We start from the raw sequence: 27,270 nt of genomic DNA, 5'->3' as shown, positions 1-27,270 counted from the left end.
AAAATGACGTGGTCCGTGTACGTTTTCGATGTTTACTCTTTATTCTCCGAATTGGGTGTGCCGATTCGTTTCAAATTTTCCCATGTGAATATGGAGGCCCCGAAGTACGTCCTGAAATTCGTGAAATTTCATTTTTCATGAAAAATTTATTTACTTATCATGGACCAGAGCTAACATGGCGTGGTCCGCTTTTCAGAAGTTACGACTCCTCGCTTCGACTTACATTCCCTTTGATAAATCTATCGGATAAGGAGTTATCGGCATTTTCGCGAAGGAGGAAACGAAGATATCTCCTATCTGAAATACCGAAACGGAGGATGGATTTAAGTTTATCAGAGATTAGGTCGAGGACTTGTCGAAACGATGTCCAAGTAGGTCGTTTGGAAGTGTCCCCGCAAGGATCTACAGGGTGTCTCAGACAAGACTCATTGTTGATTTAAGAAAAAAAAACTCTCCGTTTTCCTCCTCGCTGCTTTCATTATATAAACAAGTTATTTTTTTATTAACCCTTTGAGCGCTGTAGACGAATAAGTACGTCCGACGTTTGGTCCAATGTTGCTTGCACGCGCTGACGAAATTCGCCCATACGCCAAAAGGGCCTAGCGCTCTCAAAGGGTGAAATTTTAAATTCTCAAAAAATTACACCGATTTAAATTAAATATTCCGACCATCACCAAAGTTTGTACGAATTACTTATAAGTGTGTTTAAAATTTAATATAAGCAGGTGGGAAATTCAAATCTTCAATTTGAGTTCTTACCCGCGAGGGGGATAAGCAATGCACGTCTTAATAAACAATTGTACGTAAATTGTAAAAACGGAGGATTTGAAGCACTCGTAAGATATTTTTAAACCTTCGAGCTCGTTATTTGTATGCCGAACCATCTGTTGGAAAAAGTGCACCTTGTACATAAATTAAGGAAGGAAGATTCACTGTACGAGACATCTGTTGTACATACATTTTCATACTCCGCGCTATAAGAAGCATCCGCTACTCCTAAACGCTCGAACCACCTGCTATAAAAAGCATCCACTGTACGTAAACTTGAAAAAAAAATAAATAAATAAATAAAGACACCGGTTAAAACATCTGTTACATATTTTCGAAGCGTCCGCCGTAAAGCATTATTGATTGTATATAAATTATTCAATGTGCTTGTTGTTAGATTCGTTATTTCTAAACGTCCGGGCCATTTGCTATAAAAAGACTGGATTGTATATAAACTAAAAGATTTTTCCCATTCGACATATTTGTTATACATTTTGAGTATGATGGTATTTGCCGTGAACATTAATTCTGTATAAATTTTCAAATCACGGGTTATAAGAAGCGTCCGCGTTACTCTTAAACAATCAAACCATCCGCCATAAAAATTGTTCATCAGGCGTAAACTTAAACAATCTACTTACGGCTCGATAAATCTATCGTGCATTTTCAAAATATCCACTGGAAAACTATTTAATATTAATTAATAATACGTTGACGCGACTGCTGTTAAAAGAAATCATTAGGATAAATAAACTTAAGAACGATATTCGCCATTTATGATAGCAGATACACGTGTTTAAAGTAACCTTATAAGCAGTTAATTTATACATAAATTATGAATTAATATTAAAAAATTACGAAGCATTTCCATTATTCACATAATTTTGGCGTTTCATTCTCCCGCTTCGTAGCATCTTATTAAGCATCTGTTAAACGTAAATGTTGAATTGTTTGCAGATGAGCAGAGTAAGCCCGCGCAGCCGGTCGACGCGAGCGCCACAGTAACGAGTCACGGGCAGAGCGGGAAGCGCGCGAAAAACAAGAAACGCCGCGAGGTCCAGCAAGAGTTCACCCACTCGTGGATGGTATCGACTCTGAAGGGACACACAGGTCCAGTCCTCGACATGGATTTCTCGAGCAACGGGAAATACCTCGCCACCTGCGCCGAAGGTATGCCTCTTTTCTATGTTCTCGTTTTCCTCTAACCATTTATCGCCGGCCGTGCGTGCAATACTCCGCTTCGCGCCATTTTCGAATCGCCCGGTCACGTGACGCGCGGGGTTCGAGAGTCGCCGCGTGGCGCCATCTAGACGCCACTCGCGGAAGCGCGTCGCCATATTGGATAGAATTACAAATTTCGGAGTTTTAAGGTGATATGAAAGGGTTATTCTATCGAAACGTGAAAATATTTATGAAACTCGACTCCAAACTGGCTGCACCGAACAATCTGAAACGTTAACGCCCGATTATGGAGGTCCTAATGAAGGTCTTGAAACTCAAGGAATTTCATTTCTCGGAAAAGAAGAAAAAAAGAAAGAAATGTCTTTCTTCGATTCTTGTCCGGGATAAATATTTTTTCTTGCGAAAAATGAAATTTCGCGCGACTCAAGACCTTCATCGGGAGCTCCATAATCACGTGTTAACCTTTAAGATTATTCGGTGCACCCCATGTGGAGAAAAGTTTTATCAATATTTTCACGTTTTGATAGGATGACCCTTTCACGTCACCTTAAACCTCAAAAACTTGTCATCCTATCCAATATGGCGTCAATGCGTTCAATTATTCCTTACTTATCAGGTAATGCAGTAGTTTGTTGATAACCTTCGTGACCAGAAGAATGAAGATGAAATTTTCCTTCACCGATTGGTTCTTTTCGAAATCTCGAAATTTCCCCAACTATCCCGAAACGTATGACCTGTATGCACACCACAGCATATCTAATGAGCTCATTATTTAAATATATAGCATACATTCATGTACGTAGATATATGTGTAACAGGCAAGATGCCTAAACACGAGAGACTCGTCACTTTCCTGAACAACGGATGTAACACGGGAGTCATTAATCGACACGTATGCTTGAATGAGCGTGACTCGTCGGCGAGCAATTAGCGCCATTTGCATGTGAAATTAAACCCGCTTCGAAACTCCCGCCGAAAGCGCGCGGGCCCGCGCACGCGCAGAACGGGGGCGGCGAACGGAGCATTGCACGCATCGCCGGCTAAAGTGAGAGAGAGAGAGACGGCTCGTCTTCGGACTCACCTTAACCCACATTGCCGAAGGAGGGAAAAAGGAGGAAAGGAGGAGAGAGAGAAAAAAGGGAACGCGGAACGGCCGGCTTTATTTTTGTGTCTCGCGCGGTGGGCGGCGCCGCCATCTTGGACGCGAGAGAGGGCGACCTCTGACGTCACGGTGCCGAAATTGAGGCCCGCGAGAAATGTCGCGAAGAGGAGGACGCGACCTGAACCTGGTTTCGAGTTCTCGGAATTAATTCGGAAGGTTTCGAGATTTCGCGGCTATCGAGTCCTCGAAATATGTGAAACATCTCGGCGAGGTTCCTTAGTGCTATGGGATGTTAGGAAAGGTGTCTTTAACCCTTTCGGCGACGTTAAGCGTGTGCTGTGAGCTGCCCACATTTTTCAATGGTTCGGTCAAAACCAATATATTTGTCCATGGCCCTTGGTAAACGATTTTGCGGAACGCATATATGAGTTCATTGCGCTTAAAGGGTTAAGGCGTTATGAAAGTGACGTCTGGTCTCGTTATCGAAACTTTTCTCCGAACTTAATCCTGCTAATCGTTTCAAACTTTACAATGTATACTAGGAGGCTATAAGGAAGGTCCTGGCAACCATGAAATTTCAATGTTTGGAAAAAAATGGTTTGTGGACATTTTATGAATTATGTATAAAAAATGAAATTTCACGGGTGTCGGGACCTTCCTTATAACCTCCATGTTTATGGTGTAAGGTTTCAAACGATTCGGTCCACCCAATTCGGCGAAATGTTTCATGAACGAGTGACCTTTCAGATGCCACTTTCATGTCTTTAAGGCGATATCAAAGTGGTTTCGTTTATGTAGTTTTTCTCCGACCTGGGTATATCAAGTTGTTTAAAATTTTACCACGTTAATGTGGGAATCCTAAGGTACCGCCACCAGCGAGGTTTCATGTTTTATTAAAAAAGATGGTGAATAAATTTTAGAAATTAATTTTGGGATGGAGACGCATATGCGTCAAACATTTGGCTCATTATAGCGCGCCCGGGTATAGGAATTTCGCCCATACGTCGAAAGGACTTAGCGCTCGAAGGGTTGAAAGTGCCCAATCGTATCGTAGGGTGCTTTAAACTTGGTTCAGTGGTAGTTTTGTCGTGTCTAAAATTGTCTAAGAAGGTTTTGAGGTACTTAACCCGTTCATCGCCCAGAAGGAGATATCTCGCGACCTAATGCTGACCTTTTTAACGCTTTTAACGAGATATATCTCGCTACCAGTGCTGATTTTTTTTAACGCTTTTAACGAGATATCCCGCGACCCAATGCCTGACCTTCTTAACGTTTTTTACGAGATATCTCGCGGCCTAATAACGATCGTTTAACGCTTCTGACGAGATGCCTCACGACCCAAAATCGGCCATTTAACGCCTTCGGCGAGATACCTCGCGAGTCAATATCCTCCTGTACTCTTTTAAAAGTGTGCAAGAAAATTGAAGAGAAACGTCTAGAGTTAGTAAATATTGCCAACTTGTTTTAAGATGCAGTAATCTTCGGTGTCATCCGATAAGGCCAGTTTCGGGTTACGAGATATGTCGTCAAGAGCGTTAAATTGGCCAATGTTTGTTCGCGAGATATCTCGAGAAAAACGTTAAATTGGCCAAGTTTGGTCAGGAGATATCTCGTAAAAAGTGCTAAATTACCCGAGGGGGGGTATTCACTCAGGAAATTATGGATTTTAATGATCGAAATCACGTGCATGTCAACTGCAAATCGCGAGCAGTTATCACTGGGAATCGTTGGAAGTCATAGAAACCTTGCCAGGATTTTAAGCCCATCGCTCGCTATCGAATCGCAATTGTTGTTCATCATATGAAATTAAAGGCAATCGGTTTTACTGGGAATAGCCTCTCGAAATTATTAGTATTGTGTCACGTGTCTCGTTAAAAATATTTAAAAGGCCAGTATCGGCTCGCAGATATCTCGTCCAACGTGACGAAAGGGTTAAAACTGTCTGACAAGGATTTAGGGCACTTAAGATCGATCGATGATTTTGTAAGATCCTTCAAACTGGCCAATTAGGCTTTAAGGTACCCAAAACTCGAAGAATTAGGCTTTAATGTCTCTTAAGATGATGCGAAAGGGTCACTCTATATATATCAGAACGTGAAAATATTTGTAAAACTTTTCTCCCATATAACACTTTAACACGTGATTATGGAGACGCTAAGGAAGAACGCGCGATGCTCGTGAAATTTCATTTTTCAAAGAAAATTTTTATTTATTTATCCTGGACTAGAACCAAGATCACATTTTTTTTTTTTTTGTGGAGAATAGAATTTCTCGAGCAACGCGTTATATCTCAGGGCCTCTGTAATCACGTGTCGAAGTTTCAAATTACTCGGTGTAAATAGTTTGGGGAAAAGTTTAATAAATCTTTTGACGTTTCATGTACATAGATTGACCCTTTAATACCACCTTAAAATGGCCAGCATAATATTAGGCGGCGAAAGTTTGGCTGATATTCCACGAAACCTGGGGAGAAAGTTTCAGGTTGTCCAGGTTGAAATTTTTCGAGGGGTTACCTTTCTCTCTCTCTCTCTTTCTCCCTTTTCGAGGTTTCCTAAACAAGCATTTCCGACGTGTTCCTCCTGGTCTTATACTTTCGCCGGCTCTCTTTGTCTCTCTCTCTTCTCGCTTCCTTGTATTGGGATCGATTTCTTTCTTTAACGCCGACGTATGCACCTCCCCTGTACAATGGCGGACATGAATGCCTCCCCTGCAGATACGGCATCGCCTGTGCAGGATGAGAGGGCATCGATGTCTCTCAGTGTACAATGGCGGACATGAATGCCTCCCCTGCAGATACGGCATCGCCTGTGCAGGATGGGAGGGCATTGATGTCTCCCAGTGTACATATAGTACCAGGAAACTCGTAGCTGTATCTAAAGTACGTACGTACAGATTTTGGGAGCCTCGAAATTTCTGAATTTCCTGAATAACGAGCCGATGAACGGTTACGTTTACTCCGACACGTGGAGGTACCCTGACTGGGAAAGGATAGAAATGAATTAACAGGAAGATAGGAAAGAAATGGAAATTATTGAAGATCGTTGCCTGTTTCATCTCGGGAAGAATTCACGCGTACTTTGGAGGGACACGTGGACGCGTCCCGTCCAGGAGGCGAAGACTTAACGGGGCTAATAACGGTGCCCGATCACTCTCGGTCAAAAGCTACTTTATTTCTTCTTTCCCCCGTGTTTCTCCTTTTAAACGGCCGCTGGACGGTCAGCTGAGAGGAGGCCGATCAACTCGACGAGGAAACGAGCTCTAACCGAATTTCTTTTTCCCTCCTTCTCTATATTCCTCTATCTCGCTCCGTTTTCTCTGTCTGACTTTGTTTCTTCTCGTGTTTCTCTCTCTTCCTCTCCGTTTCTCTTTTATTGGTTTTATCGACTGATTATTTCATTGGTTATTTCATCGGTTAATTGTATCTTTCATTTTGTCTTGTACCTTGTCTTCTTCTTTTTTTTTTTCAATTATCTCTTTCCTTCATTTTCTCTCAGTCTTCCTTTCGGCCTCTTTCTCTCCCCTTCTGTCCCCTTAATGACTTTTCCGAGTTTCAAACCGCCCAGTGCTTGAGACAAACCGAATAAAAAACGAGGAAAAATGATGCACTCTCGGCACGACGTTTATAACATGAAATCTAACATCGGACATTCGGTTCCTGCGATTACCCATTGGGTGCATAAATCATTATCCACGAATAAATAATAAATAAAACTCCTTTCGCAAACTCTCGGAGTGCCCTTTATCCGTGAAGGATTGTACTTCATTCTGAACGGCCGACGTGAACCTTAATGTGATTCAAAAAGAACATTTTATATATACCAAAACGTAAAAATATTTATTAAGAACTTTTCTCCAAACTGGGTGCATCGAATAATTCGAAACTTTAACCAGTGATTATGAAGATCCTAATGAAGGTCTTGAGGGTCATGAAATTTCGTTTTTTTTTTTTTTTAAAGAAAAATCGTTTCTTTTCTATTCTTGTCTGGGGTAAATACAGAATTTCATTTCGGAAAATGAAGTTCGGTGAATTTCAAGACCTTCACAACTCCCTCCGTAATTACGGGTTAACATTTGAAGTCGTTCGGTGCACCCTGGAGAAAAGTTGTATAAATATTTTGGCATTTTGAGATGTCTAGAATATGACCCTTTCGTAACGCCTTAAATTACTGATTCTCGTGAATAAATACAGAATTTCTTTTCGGAAAATGAGATTCCGTGAGTCTCAAGACCTTCATAGGGACCTCCATAATCGCGGGTTAAAGTTTGAAATCATCCGATGGCACCCTGGAGAAAAGTTGTATAAATATTTTGACGTTTTGAGATGTCTAGAGTGACCCTTTCGTAACGCCTTAAATTACGGATTCTCGGTGAAGAGGTGAACGATTCCCGGGGACCGTTCGACGCGGGGAGAAGGTCGAAGAAGGTAAAAGGTAAAAAAAGAAAATAAGCAGGGCCTCGAGTAGGGTTAGGTAGGGACGACGGGAACCTAACCTAACAGGTTCCCTAACGGAGTCCGCGTTCGAAGTCACGGCTACGGGACCGTAAAGAGCCATCGACCCGGGAAGGAGAGGCCTTATCTCATCGTAAAAATGGCGTAGAACGCGATCCCGGGACATTTTCCGAGATCGCCTTGAGCAAGAAGTGCCCAGGCGAGAAAAGAAAAAAGGGAGAGAAAGAAAAATGGAGAAGTGGTTCCCGACCATTTCCGCGGAAGCGCCAGCGATCTTCGGGGAAAACCCCCAGGGAGGAAGAGGCGCGACCGAGTTCCGCGCCAAGTACGTGCGACCGCGACTCCGAGTGTCTTTACGTGAGGAAGAGCAATCTCGTGACAATCCTCGAAGAGGTTCCAGTGCGTCTCGTCAATCTCGTCCCGATTATAAAAACGTAACTCGGTATAAGTATAGCCAAAAAAAAAAAAATAATTACGTACATCGCCGCCAAGTGCACTCAACGATGCCTTTCGGTTCGCCCGAGTTTCTTTTGCGCAGGGAGAGCGCAACACTTACCTGGAAGACATCGTTCGCTAAAAAATGAAAGATTTCGTAAGAATACATTAGAGATGTCAACGCTAAGTGCGTTTAATGATCGCCTTTGGCTCGTCCGAGTTTCTTTACGCGTCTCGTCAGTCTCGTTACGATTATTAAAACGTAACACGGTAGAAATATATATATATATATATAAAAAAAAGAAATTACGTACATCGCCGCCAAGTGCACTCAACGATGCCTTTCGGTTCGCCCGAGTTTCTTTACGCAGGGAGAGCGTAACACCGACCTGGAAGACATCGTTCGCTAAAAAATGAGATTTCGAAAGAATACATTAGTGATGTCAGCGCCAAGTGGGTTTAATGATCGCCTTTGGCTCGCCCGTGTTTCTTTACGCGTCTCGTCGTACTTGTCACGATTAATAAAACGTAACACGGTAGATGTATATAAAAAAAGAATTACGCAGTGTGCTCAATGATGTGCCTTTCGGTTCGCCCGAGCGTCTTTACGCGAGGGACGCCTTCTTAGCACGGATTACGAAGGACTCCCGTGTGTCATCGTCGAGATGTACGACTCGCAATTTATATAACAAAGGCAACAAGGAAATTACATAACATAGATGACAAGTTAAAAAAGAATAATCGTCACGGCGGAAGAGTGGCGACGTAGAACGAGGCTTGAAATTCCTTTAGAAAACAAAAGAAACAAGAATCAAATAACGAAATAGAGACCAAAGGATATCTCGAGGACTCGTTAACCTAAATCGGAAGTAAAGGGTTAGGTGCATGCGCCGGATGTGTATCTCTGTGTGTGCTATATATGCACGCAGCCCTGCCTAATCACGCATAATCATATGGACGAAGCTAACGAATCTCTCTCTCTCTTTCTCTGCGCTTAAGATGGCGTCCCGATCCATGATGAAGATCCGGACCTATACCCGGACCCGGGCGAGGCGAGCAGCCTGGAGTACGCGGAGAAGAAGGAGGAGGGGCCGCCAGGAGTCTCGTCGCCGAGAGGAGAGGATCGGGCGATCCTGAGCAGGAGGCAGCGGAAGAACCGGACGCGGACCCCGCGGGATCAGCAGCGTCGCCAGGAGGACGATGACGCCCCCAGGAGGCGCCGCCACCGACTGCGGGGGAGCCCCTGCGCGGCGGAGCAGGGTAGCGCGGTGGAGGAGCGGGAGCAGCGGTCCCCGCGGGGGGGGAACCCCTGCCCGACCAATCAGAACCCGCCGTGCGTCGAGCGGGGGGCGGGGCCTGAGACGCAGGCCGTGGGGTCCTACGCGCACGTGGTCCAGGGCCTCAGTGGTGGGGAGGCCGCCTGCCAGGGCTGGTGCAGCAGGGAGCGCGCTGCCCTCGGCCACCTAGGCGACGGCGCCCTCGAGCATCTGCTCCGTGGGTACACCCTGACCTCGGATCAGCTCGCCGACATGGGATTCCCCGTCGAGTGCAACTACTATCTCGGCTACGACGCCGTCTTCATCAAATATCACGGATACCCCCCGTCCCACCGGCCGAGGGAGAAGCATCTGCTGGACGCGAACGCCCAGGAGTTCGTTCCTGGACAAGTGATAGCGGTATCGCGCAGCGACAGCGGCAACTGCAGCGAGAACTTCGACCTGGAGCAGGAGAGCTCCTCGGAGAGCGACAAGGGCTCGGATGTCGGAGAGTCGTCTTGCTCTTCCGAGTCTTCCGGGTCTTCTTCGGGGTCATCCTCGGGGTCCTCTTCGGGGTCTTCCTCGGGCTCGTCTTCAGGGTTCTCTTCGGGGTACTCTTCCGGGTACTCCGAGACGTCCACTACGGGCACGGAGTGGGACTACGTCGAGAGGCGGTGCACCAGGTGCTCCAAGGGGTTCTACGTATCGCGGTACGACGGGGAGTACCTCTGCGAGGAGCAGTGCTGCTATCACTGGGGCAAGTTCAACCCCGCCGGGTTCTGGGAGTGCTGCCAGTCGAGGGACCAGTTCTCCCGCGGGTGCACCCAGGCTAGGATGCACGTCTGGATAGGCGTCGAGGAGGGCGTTAATGGACCTTACCATGACTTCGTCCGCACGATGCCAGCGACCAGGCCGCCGGTTAACGGGCACTATGGGATCTACGCCCTGGACTGCGAGATGGTCTTCACGAGGCGCGGCCTCGAGGTCGCCAAGGTCACCGTGGTCGACGCCGACGGCCGAGTCGTCTACGACACGTTCGTCAAGCCCGACGTCGAGGTCATCGACTATAATACCAGGTTCAGCGGCATCACGCCAAGAGACCTCGCCTACGCCACCAAGACTCTCCGGGAAGTCCAGAGCGACCTGCTCAGCTTCATCAGCTCCGAGACCCTCCTTGTCGGCCATGGCCTCGACAACGACCTCAGGGCCCTCAAGATCCTCCACAGCAACGTCGTCGACACCTGCATCTCCTTCCCCCACGTCCGGGGACACCCCTTCAGGTCCAGGCTTAAGATCCTGGCGCGCGACATCCTCGGCAGGGAGATCCAGACCCGGGAGCACGACTCCGTTGAGGATGCCCGCGCTGCCCTCGACCTCATTCTCAAGAAGCTCAAGGAGGATCTCATCTGGGCCGCCACCGAGGACGTCTTCGAGCCCTTGAGGATCTCGACCTTGTCCTAGGGTACCTCAGGGTCGACCTCAACCTCGCGTTTACCTGGGTCCAGCGGTATCTCCGTTGGAAAGCCACGTGGGGCGGGTCTTCCTAGCCAGGAGGACCTCGACCTCGGCCTTGAGATCAGGGTGGTCCTCGACCTCGTTTTAGGATGAACTAAGCAGGATCTCTGAGGAAAGTTACGTGGGAGGGCGTTCCGAGCCAGGAAGTCTTCGACCTCGACCTCGTGTTCGGCTGACTTAAGCAGGATTTCCATTGGAAATCTCAAATAGGTCTTCCGTCCTGCGAAAACCTCGATCTTTACGGGGAGGAAGATCTTGAAATAAACTCCCCCTAGAACTTGACGAGGTCTCGAACTCTTCCGGATACACCGAAGAGACTTCGACCTCACCTTACCAGAGGCTCAAGAACCTTTCCAAGGATCCCGTCGATGGATTTCGTGCCGAGGCCAATCTTGACCTCACCAAGCCGAAGAGGCCTTTCCCACCGATCGCCGGATCCAGCCTACAGAGACCTCGACCTCAAGTTCGGGGAAACTCATCGCGAGGTCTCCTCAGCGACCTCACCTCCGGAAAGCCACTCGAGGTCGCCGACATGGAAGATATTGGCCTCGACCTCTTCAACCTTCGGTGTTCCCGACCTCCACCCGAGATCCACGGCAGCCTTGGAGAGGTCGACGCCGTGGAGACGGTGAAGAAACGCAAAAGAAAAAAATAACCGAGGACTCGCAAAGGAAAGGTACATTTACTTTTTTTTTTTCCCGATGCGACCTCGACCTCAACCTCGGGCTTCCGGGGGAGAGGAAACGCCGCAGCTCCGCTAGTGTTCAGTTCCAAGTGATGTCTGTGATACGAGTATATCCGTTAACTCTCTCTACCTATCTCTCTATGTAACACCCTGTAATCAGCGGTAATCGACCTTAATAACTGTTATCGATCAAGCGGTTATCGCCGTTGAGGTCGATTATCGACGATACAGTTCGTATTCGGAGTGTACACGCGCTGTTTCGGCTATTCGGGGATCGCGGAGCTTCCCTGGAAACCGCGACGTCTACGATCTATGTTATTGACGTCACGTTACTGAGGGTGATGTGCAATTCCTTCTTTACCGACGAGGGGAGAAATGCTTCCAGGAGACTGGAAAACGAATCGGAATGAAGTTTCGTTTTGTGGAGGGATCGGCTTTTGGAGATTCAATGCATACGATGACCGGTAAGGAAGGTCGCGACATTGTTGGGATTATTTGACGCAGCGGTTTTCCGGGGTCGTCCGCGATCGCCGGTCTCTCATTTTTCACGGATTTTCACCGAGTTCTCATGAACTCTTTCACCAAATGTCACCGACACGCCATTTCGCTTCGCCTCGCCCCACACCTCTCGCCGTTGTACAAAATGTACATATCGTCGATACGTATTAGCCGTGAGTACGTATCGCTATTTGCGTCGGTTTTTTACCCGCGTCGCTTAATATCGAGGTGTACAACGCGCATGATTTTTTTTTTATTTTAAGTTTCGAAGCTCAACGCAACGTACAGTCGTGCGCGATAAACCCCGCGACACGGTACAGTCGCGCACAATGAGACCCGCGAGATCGTACACCGATGGACGTGAGTGTTTTACCTGCGAATTATGCGGAGAGAAGATACTTATGTCCGTCGGTGTACTATTCCCGCATTAAGACTGGCGAAATTGTACAGTTACACCCGTTGACCCTCGTGAAATAGTACAATCCGTGCGTGTGCCACGCAAAGTGGTACAGTTGCCTACGTTAATGTTAGCGAATTCGTACAGTCGCATTCGTTAACGCTCACGGGATGGTACAGTCGCGCGTATCGACACATTGTTCACCGGCAATTTCGTACAAAGATGACCGCGTAATTCCATGTGCGTAAGAAACCTCGCAAAGTCATGCAATCTAGCGCAATAAACCTCGCAAGATGGTACAGTTACGCATGTTAGTACCTGCGAAACTGTACAGTCGCGTACGATGAGACTCATGAGACTGTATAGCTCGCGCACAGTGAACCTCGTGAGATGATAACCTAGCAAAACTGTACAAACGTGCGGAAAACTCGTGCGACTGTACAGTAGCGCACAATAAATCTCGCGGGGCTGTACAGCCGCGCGCGTTAATGTTCGCGATACCGCGCCACGTCGATCCCGTCATTTTTTACTCCATTCTATATTTTTTTCTCTCGTACCGATTAGTCGGTAGACGCGAAACGCCCATTTTTCAGCTCTTGTAAATAAGCCATAACCGTATTTATTCTCGAGCGCATCTTATGAGGGGAAAAAGAAGAGACGACGATCTCGCCGTTTTTCAAATCTCGCGGACGCCATTTTTAATTCACTGGTTCGGGCTCATATCTCACTTTTACAGTTAAAAAAAAAATTAACATTGAAAGTGTGGTACGAGTGCGAGCCACAAGCTCGTCGTGAATTCGAATATCCGAGAGCACGAGTCCGTGAAAATGAATTAATTTATTAATTAATTACTCGCAGGAAGATAAGGACACGATCGATCCTCTTCTTTTCTTCTTTTTCTTCCCCCCCTTTTTTTAATTATTTTTTCTCTCTTCCTCTTATTTTTAACATTTGACGGATCCATCATTGCGCGCGGACTCCGAATCGACGTTCGAATCTCACTCTTAGGTTATGAAAAATTAGGTTAGGATTTACTAGTAATGATTAATTAAGGACTAAAGATAAGGAGTAAGGAATAAGAGGGCAGCTCTGTCGTGGACGAATGACGCAGAAATGTCGAAAATTGGAGCGAAAGAGATACTTAATCCTCCTTCTTTTTTTTTTTTTTTTTTCTCCAAATGCGGTTCGCCTTGTCGCGGGTCAGGGATGAGAAATTAATTGCTGGGGCGAGAAATTAGAAGGTAATAAATACGCGTATTCAATTTCTTTTTACGAATTCGAGAAGCGCCAAGGTAATAAGTAACGCAAATGTTGCGTAATAAGTGCACGAAGAGTAACTATTGCACGTATTCAAGTTTTACGCAATCCGTATTTCAACTTTAGCAATTTCAAGTCATTTTGGGAAATTATTTTGAACGAATAATTGCAATAATAAATGACACGAATTGGAACGATGAATAACAAATAATAATGGATATTAAACGCAAATTAATGCTTCGAGTAGGAATGCATTCACGATTTTGCAAATAGGAATTCCAAATAAACATTTGGAATGACCATGAAGTTGCATAAAAGGTTTTGCAACGAAATTCGCAAAGGGTATTGCAAAAGAGAAATACTTGGGGGGTCAAAGTATTGCCATCCTTTTTTGCGAATTTAAAGTTCGCCTAGGATATTGCAAAAACATAAAGTAGATAAAACATCGATTAATTCGCAACGAAATCATTGCAATTTTCATTAATTATTGCAATTCAGCATAATTGCGTAAATAATTTTTTTCGCGCACTTTTGCAAAGGAACAATCAGCTCAGGGCCCTGACCTGCGATAAGGAACGAAAATGACAAAGAAGAAGAAAAAAATTGACGCCATAATGATGGAGCGATGACGAAACGAATATAAATGCGAATTTTTTAGCGATTCGCCAGAGTACGAGGCAGAATTAATACCCGATGGCTGATTCATTCAAGAAAACCGGACATGGAGGGTTCTGGACGACCTCAGAAAAAGAATATAAAGAAGGGGGGCAGAAATTCTCCCGAAATCGCGGAAAGTTTCTGCCCGTCACCTGCGAGGCTAATTCTTTTTTTTTTTTTTCTTTCTGCACGACGACTGGCAATGTCGATTCGGATTTTAGTCGCCGAGGAAGCGGCTGAAATAAACGTCCAAGTTAATTAATTAATTCGGGGCACGTATGGTGCCCGGCGAGAAACTCGACATGCCTTAACTATTAACCAAGTCTACTCGATACGTGAACGCGAAGCAATATAACCACCGGATTATTAAACAGCAATCTTTTTTACAAGGTTAAAGGATTACAGAATTCGCTTTGCGAAAAAATCAGTGCGATTGGAGTAATGTTAACTCGATTGGTAGTAATTATCAATACGTGAATGCGAAGCAATATAACCGCGAAATTATTAAACAGCAATCTTTTTTACAAGGTTAAAGAATTACAGAATTCGCTTGACGAAAAAATCAGCGCGGTTAAAATAATGTTAACTCGATTGGTAGTAATTATTAATACGTGAATGCGAAGCAATATAATTACCAGATTATTAAACAGCCATTTTTCTTTGCAAGGTTAAGAAATTCCGGAAAATCAGGGCGATTAAAATAATATTAACTCGATTGGTAGTAATTATCAATACGTGAATATAAAGCAATATAATCATCAGGCTATTTAATAGCGATTTCTTTACAAGGTTAAATAATTACAATACTTTTTGTTGAAATTCGTTGCTAATGAAATTACATTAATTGTAATATTCGTAATCATCATGACGTAAATGCGAAGCAATACTCACAATTGCAAGAAATATTGGCCAGGAATGATAAAAATCGTGGTTATAATTAAATCAATAGTTCATATAATAATTCGAAGATTCAATTTGCAAAGAATCATTGTCGCAATTAAAATGAAATTCAATCGGATGCACATAATCATCGCAACACTAAGCAATATAAATGATCGAACTAGTGTATAAAATAATGGGATACAAATAGCGGTTTATTTAACAAAATCGGATAATTGCAAAACTGTCTTGCAAAAAATCATTGCCGTTTGTAATATAATATTGATTCGAATTCTCATAATAATACAACATGCACTTAAGGCAATATGTTCATTGGAATAATTGAGTATGATATAAGCACTGCTTTTTTATGCATTGTATAATTATAAAAAGAAGCAAAATCATCGAAAGCAATTTGTTCTCGCGCCGGAAAAAAAAAAGAACACAGTTTCCATAATTTCGTACAAAATTGGAATGAAATGTCTCACATCGTTTATCAGACAATTCTGATAATTCTGTCCGATAATTCTTTGCATTATTATACGATCGTGACATAGTTTATTCCTCGCTGTCGAAATTCCAAAATTTATCAAAGGGTAAACAAAGCAATATACTCGGTTAATAGCGACTTTTTTTACGACGTCGGATCATTGTTAAACATCGTCTCGTGGGGAATCATTATCGCTACCGCGATAAGATTAAACAATGTCAGAGATGACACGCCCGAGCGAGAGAAAAGAATTACATTCTAATAATCTGACAATGACTTTTAAGGAAGTGAAATCGGATAAAAAGAGGAACTGTCGCTGTGAATGTTTTTTGCATCGGAATCGTGAGGGAGAAAAGGGAAATTTTTGTTAATGTCAAAGTCATGGATAAATGCGCACAACGAGCCAACAAACGTCTGTCCGTGCTCGTCATTTTGGCCAATGTTAAAGTTCTGAATAAAGTCGCACAAAGGTTGGACGTTTATCGATGCTCGCATTATTTAATCAGGAAGTTATGTTTGTAAAAGAAGAAAAAAAAACGGCGAAGGGGGCAATTTTCGTCGGCGTCGGCCGGCAGATTTAAGGGCGTGCGAATAGCGTGTTGGAAACTAGGCTATTTTCTTATTGTAAAATGCGAAAAAAAAACGAGGCGAAAGTAGGATTAAGAGGCGACGATAAGAGGAGGAGGAGAGGTCCAGGACAGCCCGAGAAATCGTGGCAGGTCGACTCGAACCTCTTTCGGAAATGGAGGAGGAAAGCGATGTTAATACATTTTTTTACGTAATACAATCCACTCGATTTTTCAATTACATCCCCTCCATGCATCCCGAATTCCTTCCCTCTGCGCGTTCGATTAAATTAAATTAAATATGAAATTAAATTAAGGTGGTATGAAAGGGTCGTTCTATATGACACAGTGTGAAAATATTTATAATAATTTTCTCCAAGCTGGATGCACCCAATGATTTAAAACTCGGACGCGTGATTATGAAGGCCGTAAAGAATAACGTGGTGCTCGTCAAATTTCATTTTTATTAGAAAAAGTTTTTTTTTCTTTTAAGTACGATTGGAAGTCCCGAAAAGTCCTTCAGGATGTCGAAACAAGGAGGCGGCCAACCCTTTTGCGACGAGCTGTTACGAATTACGTAATCGGGATTTCGAAAGCGAGGAGTAAGGTCGATAAGTTGACTTAAGGAGGAGCGAAAAGCCGAAAAGACCCCATGGTACCTCGAGGTCTTACCAGGTCTTACGAGGTCTTACGTGAAGGTGTTACGTGTTACGAGAAGCGCAGGGCTCCGGTTAGAAATTTTCAAGGATTCCCGAGGACCGGGTCAGGGACATCCTGTCGATTTTCGGGGAATCTTGAGGATTTTTTTCAGAATTTTAATCCTTTAAGGTGATATGACGGATCATCATCATCATATATATAACATACAAATATTTATAAAACTTTTCTCCAAGCAGGGTGCACCGAATAATTTGAAATTTCAGCACGTGATTATGAAGGCCCTGAGGAAGAACGCGATGCTAGAGAAATTTCATTTTTCACAAAAAATGTGATCTCGGTTGTAGTGTAAGCTAAATAAAAAAAAAATCTATTATGAAAAATGAAATTTCACGAGCATCGTGTTCTTCCTTAGGGCCTCAGTAATCACGTGCTGAAGTTTCAGAAATGATTGAAATGAAAACCTAGTTTGAGGGAAAAGTTTTATAAATATTTTCACGTTTTGTACATATTGAATGACCCTTTCATATCACCTTAAGGGAATCTCGAAAACAGTTTGAGATAAAAAGGAAAGGTCAAGTTCAATTGAGTTCAATCACAGGATTATATGCGAATGAATGAATGTAAAATGACTGATGAATTTTAAAATTAGCCTTCGGACATTCTAAAACAGGACGATGAACTTTTCGAGAGGTTACCCACCTAAGATAAAATAAAATGCAGAGACGGCCATTCGATTCTGAGATGGAATTTTAAAGGAATTCAAACAAGATCTCGAGAGCAATGAATCCTTAATTCCACTCCAGAGGAAAGTTTTTGAAATACTAGAAGAAAGGATTTCGATCTTTACGAAATTTGTTATAAATAACAAGGGAGCTTGGAATTTTTGAAAATAAAATTTAAAAATTTCAACTGAATGTAAAACATATGCAAATTAAATCCTCGAGCCTTGACAATCATTCGGAAACATGAAGATGAAACTTTCGAGTAGAAACTTGAACTTGAACACTTGAAATGAAAATAAGTGAATTCTTAATTCTCTCGTGAAAGAATGATAAAGAAACTACAGAGAATCGTCGCTGTATTTTTTTTTTAGTACGGAATTCAGTGGGATTTAATTTTAACCGAAGGCGTTTAGAGGGGATTCAAAGTAGACATGTGAATGGATTTCGAGATTAACCTTCAAGCCTCCGAGATTATTCGAAAAGAGGACGATGAACCTTTCAAAAGATGGCCCGAAACGCGGAGGTGAATCGTTAATTCGACTCGAGGTTAAGACTTGTTCTCGATGAATGATTCGAGATATTTTCATACTTGCTCGTACCTCAAGGCCCTCAGATTACGAACCTAACGAGGGTCAGATTTTATTTTTATTTATCAATCGCGATAAGACGATCTCCCGATTAACGAACCTAACATCGCATTAGAATCCTGATAAATAACTATAAATCATCAAGTACGCAGTTTTTCGTAAATTCGTTAGCGAGAGTGTTTTTCAGAGCCTAGACCATCTCAAGGCCTCATCGCCATTAACAGTTTATAACAGAAGAAAAAAAAAAGATCAAAGAAACTAATTACCTTCCGGGGTCTTCAATAATCCATAATAGTATATAATCTATTATCCTCTACATTTGAAGATCTTCCTTCTTTAAGAACTATTCCAATTATATTTAGCATTCGTGAGAATGATTCAAACAATTGTTCTTGCAATAATTTCCTGCAAAAATGATAAATAATTAATATTTGAGTTAAGGGACGCCGGTCGCGGTCAAACTTTGGATGGGTGACCGAGTCTTCTTCTTTGTTTTCTCGAACCTGAGGTTTATTTTTCGTTCCATGACCAGGAAGAAAGTTTTTCGCCCAGAGATTCGACAGTGGGTATCGACGATTCGGTTCGATTCCTCGTTGTCGAGAGGCCCTGGGCCTGAAGAAATCCACTATCGGGCAAAGTGTATCGTAATCCGAGCGATCTCTCGAGCCACGGGTGAAAATGGCGGAACGAGTCGTCGAGGGCAACTTTCTTTCCGTCTCGGGCGACATTTTATTTCCTACGGTAGAAAGGCGGACATCTCGAGGAGGGGAGAGCCACTTTCTCCGAGCCCTCGTCCTCTACGGCGCCTCTAATGTCGCGGGGCTCCGTTTAACGACGCGCCGCCATCTTGGTTACGCCGATTCGTAGAATTTGGCCGATATTGGCAATGGACTCATTCTATCAATGATGAAATAAGCTGCATAATTAAGACAGTTTTCGTACTTACTATCATAAATAACACCGTTTTATTATTTACAATAGAAGAGTACGAGTCTGCTGAACGACGCGCCGCCATCTTGATTTCGCCGATTCGTACAATTTGGCCGATATTTGCAATGAACTCATTCTATGAATGATGAAATGAGCTGCATAATTAAAATAATTTTGGTACTTAGTATTTTAAATAAAACGATTTTATTACCTGAAATAGAGATCCTTTGAAATTATGCGTGATTCTGCCAAACGAGGCGCCGCCATTTTGGTTCCGTGAATTCACAACATTCGTTCAATGGAATCATTGATCCCTTTGAATTAATAGGAAACATCTAATGTCCACTATATAGAATTTAAAAAAAAAAACTCGCAGTTCAAGTGGTACAACATTTTATTACTTGAAGTAGAAGAGCATAAAAATGATTTAAGAGGGGAGAGTCACTTTCTCCGAGACATCCCTTCGTCACATTTAGTGTTCCCAGTTCCATTCGGTAACGGTTATCGTCAGTGCTCGAAATCTTTTTATCTCTGTAAAAGCAATCAGAATTAGAACTCCTTAATTCGAGCGGCACTGTGTCCGACAAAATTAGATTCATCAACCGCTTGAAGTAGCGCGAAATTTTATTTTCTGAAGTAAAGAAGCATTAAACCAACATAAATAAGATACGCGACTCGCTTTCTCCAAAATGTCTACTAGTGACACCTAACGTCACGTAGTTGACTCAACCCCGTCGCCATCTTGGACCCGCGAATCTTCAAGATTGTTTTCTTTTTTTATTAGTAAAGTTTATAGAAATTGATAAATAATTCACGTTGAGCCTGTTGTTTTGAGTTGTCATTACATTTAAAGATTAGTCCTGATTTGTCGATAAGAAAGTAAAATGATACATTTTACTTCTCATTGAAGAGGAGCATTCAACCAGCATATGTAAGAACGGAAACTCGCTTTCTCCTAAACGTTCTCTAGTGACATCTAACGTCACGTGGTTACAGTTGACAACACCGCCATCTTTTTTATTTCAATCAAAAGAAGTGAAACTAATAAAAGAAAAACTCAATTCCGTTGTTTTCTGCTGTTATCAATACGATCAAATGATTCATTTCGATTTGTCGGTGAGAAAGTAAACTAGTGCAGCAATTAGCTCCCATAGAAGAAGAGCATTGAACTAACAGAAATAAGAAGGCAGACACGCTTTCTCCAAGACGTATACTGGCGACATCTACCGACTCGCGGTTGCACTTGACATCGCCGCCATCTTGAAACCGCCAATCCAAGATTCTCTCTTATCGCGATATAAATCGTTGAAGTTGATAAAAAACAGACCTCGGTTCCGCTGTTTTGCATTGCATTCGCAACGAAAGATTAAAGATCAAAAGATTCGTCGGCGATAAAATACCGCGGCGTGTCCACAGGCCAAAACAAACAATTGTCGTAATTTCGGGTCTCTCAGCGCGTACATAACCTCTTATCGCCGCGCGTCTCATATCGGAGAACGAGTCGTCGAGATACAACACGACAGACCGGATTCGTCTTGTCTCGTTCCAGATTGTTGCTCTCGCTTTCTCCCTCGACCCCGCGACCTTAATTCGCTCCCCGACTCTTTATTTCGAGCAACCCTTTCTTCGCTGTTATCTAGTCCGCTTCAAAAAATGGAGCCACTCTCTAAATTTCAGGAGATCTAACTTCTATGTAAACTCTGATTTATGCCAGGACGTAAAGGAGACAAAGTGTGTTCCCACGAAGGTCTTACTTTTTACTCGTTCTACGCAGGGTTAGGTAAGTAAAATGTCCTAGGTAATTTACGTAGTTTTTTTTACAGTAAATTACTAGGTATTTTACTTTGCAAGTTTCACATGTGATGGAAACTACATAAATATGGGACTTGGGAAGTTATATTTAAATTAATTTTTTTTTAAATAATACATCAGAAATGTAATAATTAAATATTACGTATTAGTCTTTTCTGTCATTATTTGCGAACAACGTATGAACATCTTCAACACGAGTTAAAAAATACCGGTTACTGGTAAAGAGGCGTTGCCTCTATAACTATTCATTGCCTGTGCAAACAAAATTAAATATAAACCCATATAGTTTTTTTAACACAACTTATGTTTCAAAAAAGAAAATACTAAGCAAATACGACTTATTATTTCCCTGTATAAATTGATTTCTATTGCAAAAGTCTAATAATAGACTTCCATTCTTTTTCCACGTATATTAGTGGTTGTTATGATGTAACAACCGTGGATGCAAAAGATATGACAAAAATGAAAGTAGACAGAAGCGTGTGCAGTATATTGTGATCTTTTTCCTTTGTTAATTAGCGGAAAGGGTCTTATTATAGACCCGTGTAGATTTCCCCGGTCTCGTGGCCTCAGATGAGATCAAATGGAGATGAAAAAAGGTCGTCCGCGGCAAGTGGACCGTAACCGCAAAAAGATCGAACCTCGCTCAGTTTAGTTTCACCTCGGGACGATAATGGCGTGTGCGTCGTTCCAAGGTCGATATGTTTCACCTTGCGAGGCGTGCTCCGTCTTTCGATCTCTCGCTGTGGCCCGAGTCGTTCACCTTGCCCTTCGACGCGCCATGGTCGATGGTTGACGGTCGGCGGTCTCTCTCTTATAGTTATGCACACCTTGATGGCAACATTTTTAGTATAACGATAAATATATCATTTGTGATATACTGAAAATAGACGTAGTCACTCCAAATCACTCCACGTAAATTGAGCAAATTTAAGAAATTAGGAGTGGAATACATACACAGTGAAGATGGGGAAATGGTGTTATAATTTACGTGCCCTATGTAATATGTAGTTACAGGCGATTCTTTCAGGTAGCACGTTATTTCTATTTAATTGTAGGTCCAAAAGACTATTATTTAACTGCACAGTGGTTTACTCGGGGAAATTGTTTGAAATTCGACGTTCGACCGCGATAACTCGCGAGTTTATTGGTCAAACGATCGATAATGGCCGAATCGATTGGTGGACGCCATCTTGGGATGCGGTGACCTGCCATTGGCTATAATGGAATTCCAATATGGCGGATCTGAACTGAAGCTTTGGCGAGCCTGAATTTGTAAGGGATTTTTACTTGGCAACTTGACGAACCAGTCGTTGACCAATGATAGGTCGCTTTCTCTTGTGACGACAGACCCGACAGCCAATGGCAAGGCTCCGTCTAGTTATTCAGTGCGTCACAGTCGATGACTCTCTTCCCGCAATTACGTAGTCCGTGGCGCGCGACAAGGAAATTGACTGCTGAAACGCGAATGCACAATGGATGCCGTCGACAGTTGTCGACGCCAGAGGTTCGCGTTCTTCCCCGGATTCTTGGCTCGATAATCGCGGAGGACTTCCGGCTGACTCGTGTGCGTCGTGACACGCGCGACAACGACGTCGCCGAGAAGAGTGAGCCGGAGTTTCCTCGCGCCCCATCGAGCGGACGTCGATCCGAGCTGGTTGAGCGATCGGACAAGTAGGTTATGTTGCACTCTAAGCAAGCCTGCCACGGGCGATACTATGTTTTATCTGATTTCCCCTGGTCCTGGGCACGTCGATCGCGGTTCCAGAGAGTGCAGCTCCATTAACGACCACCTAACCTCTCTTGTAGACTCACCGATGGATTAGTTAAAAGTAGGAGACTGATCGTAACACTCCTCAAGATGACAGACTGGAACAGAAGCCGAGGCGGGATACCACCTCGTTGGTTACACTGTCCCAGGAAGGCTATCAGACTCATCCAGAACAAATTCTTAGCGTTTAAGACTCCCTTATGCTCGGCGTTTGACAACCAGGTACCCGAGGAATGCCGCTTCAATGTTGAAATGCTCTTCTCGTCTCTGAAGAGCCAGCGGCTCAAGCTCGGGCTATGGATAGATTTGACGAACACTTCCAGATTCTACAATAAAAAGGAGATCGAGGATCATGGCTGCAAGTACCTGAAACTGCAATGTGCAGGTCATGGCGAGACGCCGAATTTAGAGCAGACAAAGCTCTTCATTCAGGTCTGCAAGAATTTTATTTCCCAAAACCCATTGGAGATACTTGGCGTGCACTGCACACACGGCTTCAATCGGACTGGCTTCCTGATTATAAGCTACTTGGTAGAGACCGACGGAACTAGCGTAGATGCTGCTTTAGCGGAGTTTGCCACGTCCAGGCCACCAGGCATCTACAAAGCAGATTATATTCAAGAACTGTTTAGACGATATGACGATGTTGACGATGCTCCGCCACCTCCTCCAAAACCTGCGTGGTGTTTGGAATATGACGACGCTAATATCGAGGACATCGACGATGGTCTTGGTGAGCCTTGTGGTGATACCTCGAGCGACGAGCCCCATAATAAAAGGAGGAAACGAGAGCACAACGTTCGGAATCCTATTTTCATGGATGGAGTGCCAAGCGTTACTCCTTTAACGGAGATGGCTAAAATTAGTGGAATTCAACGACGAGTCCAGGAAATGTGCTCCTGGCCGCATTCCGGCTTCCCAGGCTTGCAGCCTGTTTCAATGGACACTGTAAACATCAAGCTGCTGCATGAGAAGCCATACAGAGTGTCGTGGAAGGCCGATGGTACTAGGTTAGTTCTTGACTCATAATTAAAAGCTAAAAGTAAAAAAAATGCACATACCTCGCATAACGATACTTGTAAGCATAACATAAGAAACTATCCACACTATCATACAGTGTCAACAAATTCTGTTACACCCAGTAGAATGTATGGCACTAAGTTAAATATACAAATAATAACTGGTTCGTCCAGGTACATGATGCTCATACAAGCTGACGGGGATATATACTTCCTGGACCGAGACAACAGCATCTTCCAGGTGCAGGGCCTAACCTTCCCACATCGCACCGACCTGAACAGACGTCTAAAAGACACGCTGCTCGACGGGGTGAGTTATTAGATCTGCCGAAAGGTGCCCAATAGTTGTTCGGTCATTGAAAATGCCCATTTCATTCCAGGAAATGGTGATCGATCGAGTTAACGGCAAGGAATATCCGAGGTATTTGGCGTACGACGTAATATGGTACGATGGGAAGGATGTCAGTAAGCTGGCATTCCACCCAAACAGGTATGACATCATCGAACGAGAAATTATGGGAGCCCGGTACCGAGCCTTCAAGGAAGGTAGGCTGCGCAGGGAACGCGAACCTTTTTCGGTGAGACAGAAGCAGTTCTGGGACGTGACGCAGACAGGGAGCCTGCACGGGGAGAAGTTTGTCAAGCAGCTGGGCCATGAGCCCGATGGCTTGATCTTCCAGCCTGCAAAGGAGCCCTACACACCTGGACAGTGTCCGGACGTTCTAAAGTGGAAGCCGGCCTCTCTTAATTCGGTCGACTTCAAGCTGAAGATTGTGACTGAATCAGGGGCTGGGATTCTGCAACAAAAGATTGGCCAGCTCTTTGTCAAAGGACTTAACGTGCCCTATGGCTGCATGAAGTTCACCAAGGCGATCCGAGAACTGAATAACAAGATCATCGAGTGCAAATTTGAGAACGGCTCGTGGGTCTTCATGAGAGAGAGGACCGACAAGTCATTCCCTAATTCTCTGAATACCGCTGAGTCGGTGTGTCAGAGCATCAAGGACCCTGTGACGATAGAACGCCTGCTGAGATTCATCGAGACCGATAGGTTTCTCCAGGACGATTCGGATCTGATGCCGCCACCTAACAAGAGGCGCAGGTGACAGGACGTGTTGAGTTAAAGTGATCAAAGTGGATTCCACAGTGCCCCCCCCCTGAGTGGTTCCCCCCTGTGTGTTTCGAGCAGTCGGATCGTGCGAGTTAACCTCAAAATCTCCCTTTATATCCTGTTTAATCTGGGATTATGAATTTTCTCGATGTGTAGATTAGAGTTTAAGGCGGTACAGATGTAACACGTTGCTCGGAGCGTTAAATAAAGGAAATTTACATTCTATGTTAGGGCTTTATATGGGATTACGCTTATGGGTCAACTCGTCGAAACTCTATGTTAGCTTCGATGTAGAACTGATATGATATAATACCAAGGTCTTCTGTTTTGACGTTGAATTGCGTCTTTCTTGGTCGTTTATATATGAACATGGAGTACACATCAGGGAATTAAACATTTAAAAAAAGTGAAAATGTGTGAATGTCACAAAAATATGCAACTGCGAATGTGACCAGGGTACTCGCACCATTCTTCTCGTTTACTGTGTATGAATGAACATCAAATCTACAGGGTCACAATTTGTAACCCGATAAATGATTGCATTCATAACCACGTTTAATTTCACCTAACCGTAGTTCTACATAAATATGTGCAGCATAGCAATAAAGTTATGTTCCCGGTCTTTTTTTTTTAATATTGTTGATGTGGTTTTCAAATTGTACAAATTCGTTGCTTCTGTCATTTACAGATAGGACTGTCCTGCTGTGGCATACGAAGAACTTCACAAAGAATGAAAAGAAGCCCGTTAGGGTTAACATTGAGTACGATCATGCCACCCTGGTTCGATGGTCTCCGGATGACAAGGCCTTCATCATCCACAAGGCCGTTGCCAACTGCGTGGAAGTCTACAAGGTCTCGAAGAAGCTCGATGGGTTCATCGGAGCTGCTACGAAGGTCTTTGAGTTTCCCAAAGTAGGCGAATCCTTCATATATTAATATTGAGTTAACTAAAAGGTCTTGCGAGATTAAGATGGTTTCAAAGAGGCGTCTGAGGAGTCTCGTTTATGAAATTTTTCTCAACTTGAGTGTACCGATATGTTGACATTTTACCACGAGGATGTGGAGGCCCTTAGAAAGGTCCTGATACCAAAAAAATTTGTTCCGTCTCAGCGACACACCGAAGAAGTAGTGGGAATGGATATCGCGTCTACAGGGCTTTTCATAGCCACTTGCAGCGTTGCGAACGACCTTGTTATCTGGAACCTGAAGGGACAACCTCTAACCACGTTGAACACTTACCTTGGGTCCACTTATCGGATTCGAGTCTCTCCTTGTGGTCGCTTCGTTGCTGCTTCAGGTAGTGCATCCAGATTTAAGGTGATGGGAAAGTGGAATGAAAAAGATCTCATTTATGAAACTTTCCTTCGAATTGGATATACCGAATCGTTTCAAACTCTACAACGTGAATGTGGAGGCTATAAGGAAGATCCCGACACCCATGACATTTAATTTTTTTAGATAAAAATGTTAATAGTGCCTAAAAACAAATTTTTTAAAAATTGGAATTTCATGGGCGTCAGGACCTTCCTTATAGCCTCCATATTCACGTTGTAAAGTTTCAAACGATTCGGTACACCCAGTTCGTAGAAAAGTTTCATGAACGATTGACCCTTCGGATGCCACTTTCACATCCCCTTAACGAGAGTGCAATTTAATCGGAACTGTGTTGTCATTGTATTGATTTGCTTCAGGATTCATTCCGGACGTGCAAGTCTGGGATGTGGAGTTCACCAAAAGCGGAGAGTTCAAGAATGTTGCGGACGCCTTCAAACTTACTGGCCATTCCTCTGGAGTGTACGATTTCGGCTTCAGCGCTGACTCTGGACACATGGTCACCGTTTCAAAAGACAGGACGTATCGTTTCTATAATACGAAGGGTAAATTTGCGATCTCTGCCTCTAAGCATCTTAAGGTAATGCGAAAGAAGCATATGAATCTTTTCTCCGAACTGGATGTACCGAATGATTTGAAATTCTACCTCGTAAATATGGAGACCCAAAGGAAGGTTCCGAAACTCATTAAATTTCATTTGTTTTAAATCTTTTTTATAAACATTTGTGGGATTTTTGTATAATAATAGAATTTTATGGGTGTTAAGACTTTTCTTAGGGCCTCCATATTCACATAGTAAAATTTAATTCAGTCAAATTATCATTGAATCATCAAATAAATCAAAATATTTAAACAATTCGGTACACCCTGTTCGGAGAAAGGTTTCATGAACGATAGACCCTTCAAATGTCTCTTTCGTATGACCTTAATTGATAGTTGCATAAATTTTGAAGTTACCTTTAGCCTAATTAATCTTGAGGAAATTCGTTTCCAGTGGAATATCAGAAAGGAGAGGACCCTCGTCTCTTGGGCAACAGTAACTGGGAAGGAGAGGAACCAGTCAGCATTTCCATGTCACCTAATGCAGAGATCTTGACAATAGCAAATCTATCTTCGCTGTCCTTTCACGTTCTGGATGGTGGAAAGCTGGATACCACCATCGAAGATGTATTCATTGGTAAGTCGATTC

General features: G+C 43.5%; 2 protein-coding genes across 4 annotated transcripts in view; both read left to right on the top strand.

Annotated features, from left to right (window-relative positions):
- LOC105700833 (transducin beta-like protein 2) overlaps positions 1-27,270 on the top strand; it is a 46,909-nt gene that overhangs the window by 19,162 nt on the left and 477 nt on the right. The window contains exons 2-6 of one of the 3 annotated variants that reach the window (XM_012427030.2): positions 1,726-1,938; positions 25,438-25,661; positions 25,860-26,046; positions 26,441-26,626; positions 27,076-27,258. In XM_012427030.2, coding sequence (XP_012282453.1) covers positions 1,726-1,938; positions 25,438-25,661; positions 25,860-26,046; positions 26,441-26,626; positions 27,076-27,258 — 993 coding nt within the window. Of the gene's footprint in view, positions 1-1,725; positions 1,939-8,936; positions 16,399-25,437; positions 25,662-25,859; positions 26,047-26,440; positions 26,627-27,075; positions 27,259-27,270 lie in introns of those variants that run through there. The other 2 variants (XM_012427029.1, XM_012427027.2) reach the window with 2 other exon arrangements.
- Positions 22,171-24,974, top strand: LOC105700832 (mRNA-capping enzyme). The gene is made up of 4 exons (XM_012427026.2): positions 22,171-22,522; positions 22,658-23,629; positions 23,813-23,948; positions 24,019-24,974. The coding sequence occupies exons 1-4, from the start codon at positions 22,251-22,253 to the stop codon at positions 24,742-24,744; spliced, it is 2,106 nt and encodes a 701-aa protein (XP_012282449.2). The 5' UTR covers positions 22,171-22,250; the 3' UTR covers positions 24,745-24,974.

Source organism: Orussus abietinus, unplaced genomic scaffold (genome assembly GCF_000612105.2).
Source record: "Orussus abietinus isolate OABI.00-Male unplaced genomic scaffold, Oabi_2.0 scaffold54, whole genome shotgun sequence".
In the NCBI taxonomy this organism is placed as follows: domain Eukaryota; kingdom Metazoa; phylum Arthropoda; class Insecta; order Hymenoptera; family Orussidae; genus Orussus; species Orussus abietinus.
Note: the sequence above shows the minus strand (reverse complement) of the source record. Positions and strands in the feature narration are given on the sequence as shown.